At 43.3% G+C, this 10,030-nt stretch overlaps 1 protein-coding gene across 1 annotated transcript in view; it reads right to left on the bottom strand.

Annotated features, from left to right (window-relative positions):
* Window positions 1-7,655, bottom strand: part of LOC135093235 (uncharacterized) — a 12,460-nt gene extending 4,805 nt beyond the window's left edge. The window contains exons 1-8 of the mRNA XM_063992240.1: window positions 7,615-7,655; window positions 6,235-6,350; window positions 2,309-2,439; window positions 2,121-2,190; window positions 1,769-1,902; window positions 1,390-1,458; window positions 702-836; window positions 509-572 (exon numbers count right to left, since the gene is read on the bottom strand). Coding sequence (XP_063848310.1) covers window positions 509-572; window positions 702-836; window positions 1,390-1,458; window positions 1,769-1,902; window positions 2,121-2,190; window positions 2,309-2,439; window positions 6,235-6,325 — 694 coding nt within the window. The 5' untranslated portion in view covers window positions 6,326-6,350; window positions 7,615-7,655. The remainder of the gene's footprint in view (window positions 1-508; window positions 573-701; window positions 837-1,389; window positions 1,459-1,768; window positions 1,903-2,120; window positions 2,191-2,308; window positions 2,440-6,234; window positions 6,351-7,614) is intronic.
* Window positions 7,656-10,030: the final 2,375 nt, after the last annotated feature.

The following is a 10,030-nucleotide window of genomic DNA, read 5'->3' as shown; positions in this document are numbered from 1 at the left end:
CATTGCAGGTAAAGAGATGGTCAGAGACAGATATAAAGGCATAGATAATTGTATAGGTAAGTTGAAGGCAGGGAGGGTTAAAGCTAGTGAATGACGAACAAGGAACTTCGCCATCGTGGTATATTGCAGGTAAAGAGAAAGACAGAGACGGATAAAAAGGCATCAATAATTATATAGGTAAGTACGCAAGCAAATAAACGACATAAGTGTACTCATAAATACACACAAAAGTGAGCGTACGTGCATACTTAATATGTAGCTACAATTTACTAAAATACATGTATTCATATATACAACCACATGCCGGAGGACAGTGGACTGAACACACACACACACACACACACTACGGGAGACACAATGAGACACCCGAAGATTGACAAGCGAATAGTTGGTTATCATAAGGTATACAGTATGTGCGTATAGTGCGTAAGTAGAGAAAGACGCATACATTCCTAAACACAGACAGATAGACAACGAAACCGGTGAAGGATACAGAGGAAGGACTCACCGCTGCCACACATTGCCTCGGACACGCCCAGCTCCTCCGCGCACGCCACACACGCCTCCCGGGGCTGGAAAATTAGGGAGGCGTTATAGACTACCGTATGAGAGAGAGAGAGAGAGAGAGAGAGAGAGAGAGAGAGAGAGAGAGGATATATAGAAAACATAGGAGAGGCATGTATAAAACTGTTTATACTGACCTCAGGAGGCACCACCACAGAGCTACAGACAGACACTTCAGCGGAGGACTGCAACCACTGTTTAGCGAACGCCATCTTACTCTCACAGAACTCTAGCGCACCCGCCCGCACGCACTCCATCACGTCCTTCAGTTGCTGTAGGCCGGCCAAAAACACACTAAGTTATCAAAATGTTGACTAAGAATACACATACAGAGGCGGCTCCCTACTTGATGAAGCAGCCTTCCGACCCTTACTTTCAGCCAAAGAGACATGTAAACTCAAGGGATTTTAGTAGGTAAATATCATTGGCCAAAAGTCGTGACACCTTTTCTCCACTCCATATTTGCCGCCCCATCCCCACTCCCACTTTGTTTCTACATTTCTCATACTCCCTATCTCCTCCATCTAAGCCTCCCCATCATTACAATCGTGGTCAGAAGTCGAGTAACATATTGTTACTGTCACTTCCATTATGTGTATCTTTCTCCCTCAATCTCAAGTCCTGCTCTGTGCTAAGAACTCATCAGCTTTTCTAAGGTTGTCAACAGATCATGGGACTAAAGACTGAAGGAAAACATGCAGCACTGTGGATATGAGTGCAGAAGGTTACTTGATTTTTTACCACGACGAAACGTATTCCTTAAACGTAAGTCAAAAGAAGCTATAGAGGATTTTAACCACAACAGCACAACACAAAGTATTGTACCTGTGTGGCATTATCGGCAGTGGTGTTGTCAGCACAGGTGATCACCATCGCTCGCATGTACTTCACTTTCTGCGGAAAAAAAGAATAAAATAAAAAAAAATAAATAAATGAATGTATTATTCCTTGCATGATAAGCATTCCATTGTATGTGTTATGTATAAACTATCTTACACCGTCGTCTTCCCATATTATGTCTTGTTTCACTTATGACCAGTAACCGACAGCAACGAATGCATAATTACGACGTTGTGTCACATTCCAGTATCAGCTGACACATCAACAGTTCACATGGTATACAATGCAGCCTTCAATTACCAGCCACTCGTCCTAACTGCGGTACTGATCAGACTCATTTGTAATATTCTTACCCATGACTTACCCAAATGTCCTTTCCTCCCATCCCAGCAGTAACCCTGACCAGCTTCTTGGTGTCCAGTGTACCGTCCTCCATCTTCAGCTGCAGCCTCTCAACCAGACACGCCGCCACGCCCTCCCACGCCTCCGCCATCACACCTGCCGCCCGACATTAGCCAACTGAGTGCCACATTGTTTATGTACTACAATTACAACACTAGGACTACGGACATTATTGCTCTTCTCGTACTTAATTAACATCCGCGTGCGCTTTGGAACAGTAGTAAAATCAAAATAATGAAATAGTGAAACTGAATCTAAGGCTGTTATAATAGTCCTCCTATTCCTCTCACTGAACTGCTTCCCTCCACACTCACCTTCCATAGTCTCCGGATCGAGCAGATCCTTCTTGAAGTCCCCCCTATCCATGATGAGACTCTTCTTGACCTGCCGGGAAGACGTGGCCGTCACACACAAAGTCAGTATGCGTTACTTAAGTGTCTGATATTTACCTTCTCCATCATCAGGTACTATTTCACCTCAGGGAGAGCCGGCAGGTACCCACCTGGTTCTTGCAGCGTCTGAGGGCAGAGCGGTGGTACTTGAACGGCTTGATGTCCCGCAGGCAGTGAGGCAGGCTGCCAGCCAACAGGTGCCGCGCCCCCTGGTATGGCCTGTCCATCATCACGCACATCGCTGTCAAACAGAAATGGAGATGGAAAATGCCAGCGTATCAGAACTCTATTAACTAATTTCGTTACGGAATAAATTTACATTGCCTGTATTGGTTTGGTTCGTAAAACAATACATCTACAGATATTTCCTAAAAAAAAAAAATCTACGGTAATATGTAACATGGATAGCAAGATAATCTCTTAGGAACAGAAAAATGACTAATTTGCTGAATATGTATCTTATGAAATTATAAAGGCATTGTGAAAATAAACCAGCGAGACGCGTGAAACTTTCACGGAAGCAGGAAACACATGAACACCTTTAGTAAAATCATAAACACCTCAAGGAGCCCTTAAGTTAACATAGGATCTGAATCCTATGGACCACCAACCCATATAGGTTACCATTTGTGAAAGCATCACGTCGTAGTAACGTGCGGACAAGACGAATTATAATATTATAATAATGATAATGATAATAAATAAATGCATTAAGTATAAATAAATATATATATATATATATATATATATATATATATATATATATATATATATATATATATATATATATATATATATATATATATATATATATATATATATATATATATATATATATATATATATATATATATATATATATAATGTGTGTGTGTGTGTGTGTGTGTGTGTGTGTGTTTTATGTAGGAGTGACACTGGCCAAGGGCAACAAAAATCCAATAAAAAAAATATGCCCACTGAAATGCCAGTCCCATAAAAGGGTCAAAGCAGTGGTCAAAAATTGATGAATACTCGTAAGTGTCTTGAAACCTCCCTCTTGAAGGAATTCAAGTCATAGGAAGGTGGAAATACAGAAGCAGGCAGGGAGTTCCAGAGTTTACCAGAAGAAAGGGATGAATGATTGAGAATACTGGTTAACTCTTGCGTTAGAGAGGTGGACAGAATAGGGGTGAGAGAAAGAAGAAAGTCTTGTGCAGCGAGGCCACGGGAGGAGGGGAGGCATGCAGTTAGCAAGATCAGAAGAGCAGTTAGCATGAAAATAGCGGTAGAAGACAGCTAGATATGCAACACTGCGGCGGCGAGAAAGAGGTTCAAGACAGTCAGTTAGAGGAGAGGAGTTGATGAGACGAAAAGCTTTTGATTCCACCTTGTCTAGAAGAGCAGTATGAGTGGAACCCCCCCAGACATGTGAAGCATACTCCATACATGGACGGATAAGGCCCTTGTACAGAGTTAACAGCTGGGGGGCTGAGAAAAACTGGCGGAGACGTCTCAGAACACCTAACTTCATAGAAGCTGTTTTAGATAGAGATGAGATGTGAATTTTCCAGTTCAGATTATAAGTAAAGGACAGACCGAGGATGTTCAGTGTAGAAGAGGGGGACAGTTGAGTGTCATTGAAGAAGAGGGGATAGTTGTCTGGAAGGTTGTGTCGAGTTGATAGATGGAGGAATTGAGTTTTTGAGGCATTGAACAATACCAAGTTTGCTCTGCCCCAATCAGAAATTTTTGAAAGATCAGAAGTCAGGCGTTCTGCGGCTTCCCTGCGTGATATGTTTACCTCCTGAAGGGTTGGACGTCTATGAAAAGACGTGGAAAAGTGCAGGGTGGTATAATCAGCGTAGGAGTGGATAGGACAAGAAGTTTGGTTTAGAAGATCATTGATGAATAATAAGAAGAGAGTGGGTGACAGGACAAAACCCTCAGGAACACCACTGTTAATAGATTTAGGAGAAAAACAGTGACCGTCTACCACAGCAGCAATAGAACGGTCAGAAAGGAAACTTGAGATGAAGTTTCAGAGAGAAGGATAGAAACCGTAGGAGGGTAGTTTGGAAATCAAAGCTTTTTGCCAGACTCTATCAAAAGATTTTGATATATCCAAGGCAACAGCAAAATTTTCACAAGAATCTCTAAAAGAGGATGACCAAGACTCAGTAATGAAAGCCAGAAGATCACCAGTAGAGCGGCCTTGACGGAACCCATACTGGCGATCAGATAGAAGGTTGTGAAGTGATAGATGTTTAAAAATCTTCCTGTTGAGGATAGATTAAAAAACTTTAGATAGGCAAAAAATTAAAGCAATAGGACGTTAGTTTGAGGGATTAGAATGGTCACCCTTTTTAGGAACAGGTTGAATGTAGGCAAACTTCCAGCAAGAAGGAAAGGTAGATGTTGACAGACAGAGCTGAAAGAGTTTGACTAGGCAAGGTGCAAGCACGGAGGCACAGTTTCGGAGAACAATAGGAGGGACCCCATCAGGTCCATAAGCCTTCCGAGGGTTTAGGCCAGCGAGGGCATGGAAAACATCATTGCGAAGAATTTTAATACGTGGCATGAAGTAGTCAGAGGGTGGAGGAGAGGGAGGAACAAGCCCAGAATCGTCCAAGGTACAGTTTTTAGCAAAGGTTTGAGCAAAGAGTTCAGCTTTAGAAATAGATGTGATAGCAGTGGTGCCATCTGGTTGAAATAGAGGAGGGAAAGAAGAAGAAGCAAAGTTATTGGAGATATTTTTGGCTAGATGCCAGAAATCGCGAGGGGAGTTAGATCTTGAAAGGTTTTGACATTTTCTGTTAATGAAGGAGTTTTTGGCTAGTTGGAGAACAGACTTGGCATGGTTCCGGGCAGAAATATAAAGTGCATGAGATTCTGGTGATGGAAGGCTTAAGTATCTTTTGTGGGCCACCTCTCTATCATGTATAGCACGAGAACAACCTGTGTTAAACCAAGGTTTAGAAGGTTTAGGACGAGAAAAAGAGTGACGAATGTACGCCTCCATGCCAGACACTATCATCTCTGTTATGCGCTCAACACACAAAGATGGGTCTCTGACACGGAAGCAGTAGTCTTTCCAAGGAAAATCAGTAAAATACCTCCTCAGGTCGCCCCAAGTAGCAGAGGCAAAACGCCAGAGGCACCTTCGCTTAGGGGGATCCTAAGGAGGGATTGGAGCGATAGGACAAGATAAAGATATGAGATTGTGATTGGAGGAGCCCAACGGAGAAGAAAGGGTGACAGCATAAGCAGAAGGATTAGAGATCAGGAATATGTCAAGAATGTTGGGTTTATCTCCAAGACGTCAGGAATACGAGTAGGGTGTTGCACCAATTGCTCTAGGTCATGGAGGATAGCAAAGTTGTAGGCTAGTTCACCAGGATGGTCAGTGAAGGGAGAGGAAAGCCAAAGCTGGTGGTGAACATTGAAGTTTCCAAGAATGGAGATCTCTGCAAAAGGGAAGAGGGTCAGAATGTGCTCCACTTTGGAAGTTAAGTAGTCAAAGAATTTCTTATAGTCAGAGGAGTTAGGTGAGAGATATAAAGCAAAGATAAATTTAGTATGAGAGTGACTCTGTAGTCGTAGCCAGATGGTAGAAAACTCGAAAGATCCAAGAGCGTGGGCACGAGAGCAGGTTAAGTCATTGCGCACATAAACGCAGCATCCAGCTTTGGATCGAAAATGAGGATAGAGAAAGTAGGAGGGAAAAGAAAAGGGGCTACTGTCAGTTGCCTCAGACACCTGAGTTTCAGTGAGGAAAGGAAGATGAGGTTTAGAAGAGGAGAGGTGGTGTTCTACAGATTGAAAATTAGATCTTAGGCCGCGAATGTTGCAGAAGTTAATGAAGAAAAAAGTTAAGGGGGTGTCAAGACACTTAGGGACGTCGACAGAAAAGCAGTCCGACCTGGGGACATTTATGGTCCCCTCCCCAGATGTGTGTGTCGTGAACATAATTTTCATCGAAAAATTACTTAAAAGTAACGACTGATAAATATGAGTATTGTTAATAAAGTACTCGTAAAGGAGTTGCTATACCACTTACCATGGGTGTGCGGGTATGGGTGTGGGTGTGGGTGAGCGGCAGGCAGAGCTACCACAAGCCCTGTCACCACCAAGGTCCAGCTCAGCGCCATCACCGTCGTGGGCAGAACCCGAGCTCTACTGGGAAGCGGGAAGACAAACTGCAATACCAACCCGTGTTAAGCCTTCAGAGGCGTTCCTTATTAAGCGCAAAATGTTCTCTCTAAGCTGTGTATTTTATTCAGGACGTGATGAGGACGAGCTGGAAAAGCGAAATCGTTCCACTGCTACGCTAATACTGAGCCCTTGCTGCATGCCTATCTGATCTTTAGTGCGTCAGCACTGGGTCCATCCAGTTCTTACTACGTGCATACCACGCGCGTGATCAGGCGCGCACCACGCTCTATGTCTTCACCACGATTCCACACCGTGCAATCAGTGCGCATTACGTCAGCGTCACGTCAGCATTACCTTACCATCATGACAGTGTGATCCACCCCCAGCAAGCAGTGTTGGTCCATCGGTCTATGGTAATTACCAAACTGCAGCCTGTTTTCTATACGAGTATTCAACCAATCTCTGACCCAGCATGTTCTGTCTTGTCTCCGTCTTCTGGACAGCATAAGAGCAGCAGCATCAGCATCCAGCGCGGCTAGTTCTCCTTGGAACAAAACCATCTGGTGCAGAACTTGTCGAGAGTTTATAATGATTGGGTAGTGAAGTGAGAGGAACCCACTTCTCTATAGCTTTCTGGGCGGAAGCATTGAGGATCTATGAATGACCTAATACTGAAACAGTACTAACCTTGGGGATACCTGGTGCCTATGTACTCTTGACCGACAGCGTAACAAGGACGTGAATGAGCACAGTGTTGACCCAGCACTGTTTTGACGAGGACTTAATAGTGACGCAGTGCTAACTGCATGGACGTGGTATGCGCGGGACGGTTGCATAGCTGCAACACAGGAAGGGCGTAGTAGCTTCTTTCCCGTTTCCACTAGTGGACGACGCGCGGCCTGCAGCCGCTGAGGGAGGTCTTAACTCACTAACACACCGCTTGGAGTATTTGAAAACCTGTGTGTGTTTGTGTGTGTGCGTGTGTGTTTAGGGCAAAAGATTTTTTTTTTTCTTTTCTTCCTTACAGTAACCGAAATACAACCACACTAAGGTCAAGAAGGCTACCATCAGATATTTCTGTACAGTGTCTTGCAAATCCTAATCCATAAGACTTGCATTAATCGGATATATTTTTTGCGTAATGTGTCACATGGTATAATTGGCGAACGTTAACAGTATGTTCGTTTATGTGAAGCTTAACCAAGCACTTTCAAGTTACATTTATGAGTACATTAGTGACACTCACACACACACACACACACACACACACAGACCGTCAACTCACAGTGAGCGCGTGAAGCGAACTCTCCAATGGCTGTCCAATAGTTGATGGGACAGAAAACGTGCCTCCTAATATATACGCAGGTCAACTCCGGATGTCGGTGGCAGGAGGTGCAATCTGTTTTCCGCGCAGCAGCCATTGGGGGACAACGAGGACGCAACGCGCTTGAGCTGTATATTCTAGAACGTCGCTGTTGTGTATCACGACGACGGGCGCCTCAACTGAGGTGCAGTATATGTCTGTACCTGCTAAGAAAGCTAAGTCAGACGTAAAATACATTTTAGCGTCTTCTGACATGTAACGATCGAGTGTATGACTTAATGAAAAAAAAAAAAAAAGATTAAATCTAAGTGATGCGAAGTGAGTACAGTACTATGTTCTGTTTATGAGAGAGAGAGAGAGAGAGAGAGAGAGAGAGAGAGAGAGAGAGAGGATAATGTAACATACCATTTCGGCATATAACTTCCCAGTAAAGTTGGTCCCGTAGCCTATAATCAGGACGCTAATTAAGAGACTCCACCCACACGTGCAAAATTTAGCCGCGTGTTCTTGTCTGACAATCACATCCTGGCAGCAAACCTCTTCCCTCCCCGGCTGTGTTGCATCACCCATGAATGGGGATAGAGGAAAACGTATGACACTCTTGATACCCAGCCACGCCCATTCACAAACACACACACACACACACCAGCTGACGTTCAACTCAGCAGCTTGGATATCGAATATCTTGGTTAAGGAACTACAATTACAGTAACAATACATTGATTTTATAAGCGTATAATTTTGTTTCCTGGCTGAGGACGCGTTACTATCACGCGGTCGTTCACACCTTGTGCATAACCAGTTCAATTTCCTATGTTAGCGGCGTAAGTCACGCTGGGGTGGGCTCTGCACTGACAAAGGTAATGTCGAGGGCGGAGTGTCATGGCATCCCTCCACGGCTAAAAACCCGCTGGGCGTCGGTGACCGCACAGGAAGTGGACTTTTGGTTTCGCAGCAATAACATACGTGAGCCACCGAGGTTGTGTCGCATTTTGGTCACCATCATCACCACCACCAACAACAACGCTATACTTTCATTTTACATTCTTACTTAGGGTAGTTGCTCACCATCACCTCCAACAACAGCTGAATATTTACGGTAGTTGCTCATTTACGAACAGCAAAAATAGCATCAGAAGAAATAACTTTAACCACCAAACACGGTTATTGTGTTACTTGTTTACCACCACCACCACCAACAACAACAACAACAAATTTATTAGATCACTCCACTCAATTTTCACTCGCTTGACAATCACGAGATCTTTCGTTAACATGTACAGATCTTCTTGCTACAACCACCACGCGAAGACGCACACCTAGTATAACCACTACTTTGATCGCCCGCCCCCACCCCCCCCAAAAAAAAAACAAATAAATAAAAATAAATAAATAAATAAAATACATGTGCTCTTCCTCATGAATGAAGCCACTGACCTCCACCATTACCGTAAAACAGCATAATTGTGTATATAGAGCTGCTTGCCGTATTATTATTATTATTATTATTTATGTATTTATTTATTCATTTTTTTTTCACGAGTGATACAGGATATACATTACAGGATGTTCAGTGTCTGTTCATTGTCATGGCACATCACGTCTATGCTTCCAACACATTAATATTTTTTTTTTACCACAGCCACTTGTACTGTGTATCGAGGCCTGAAATGGATGATGTGATGGATGACTTAAGTGGAGTAGTACCAATGGTGAGATGAATGGAGAAACAAGTGAAAATAATGAATCACTTGTAAGGGTTATGAGTGAGATGTGTTCATCACTGAAAACAGGTTATTGAATGGTAATTTCCTGCCAACATTGACATATAGATCAAAGACCTGGAGCAGGGTATAGTACTCTAGGGTACATGCTAAGAAAATTAGTTACCTGATTGATTAATGGGGAGTATGAGTGCCAGACAGCCGGATGGGTTAGGTGGAGGGGAGGGCGGGCATGAGGAGTAACAAGGTGAGCATGAAAGGAATGAAAACATGCATAAGAGATGAGAGATGCAGTATGAACACATGTGTAAATGTAGTGGTAGAATGGGAGAATATAATGGTAGAATGGGAAAATATAAATATAGAGATGCTTTTGTCCCAATTAAAAGTGAGCAGAGTACAGAGAAAGTGTATGTGAGTAAAACTGAAGGTCACTTGAAAGAAAAAAGGTTAAGATGCTAGTAGAAGCAAATGTTTGAAAAAGCAATAAGTAACTGTTTGGATAGAAAGTGGAGGTTCTGCTGTGGCTGCCCCCCAGGGGAATGTTCTTGGAGAGAGAGAGAGAGAATGGGCTGCAAGAGATAAATAGATGGATACCCACCTATCTGTCTGAATTTCTGCAAAAGCAATTTAACAAATATTGCAACTCAGTG

The sequence above is a fragment of the Scylla paramamosain genome, chromosome 3, assembly GCF_035594125.1.
Source record: "Scylla paramamosain isolate STU-SP2022 chromosome 3, ASM3559412v1, whole genome shotgun sequence".
NCBI classification, from domain to species: Eukaryota; Metazoa; Arthropoda; class Malacostraca; order Decapoda; family Portunidae; genus Scylla; species Scylla paramamosain.
This window is presented reverse-complemented; position numbering and strand designations above follow the sequence as displayed.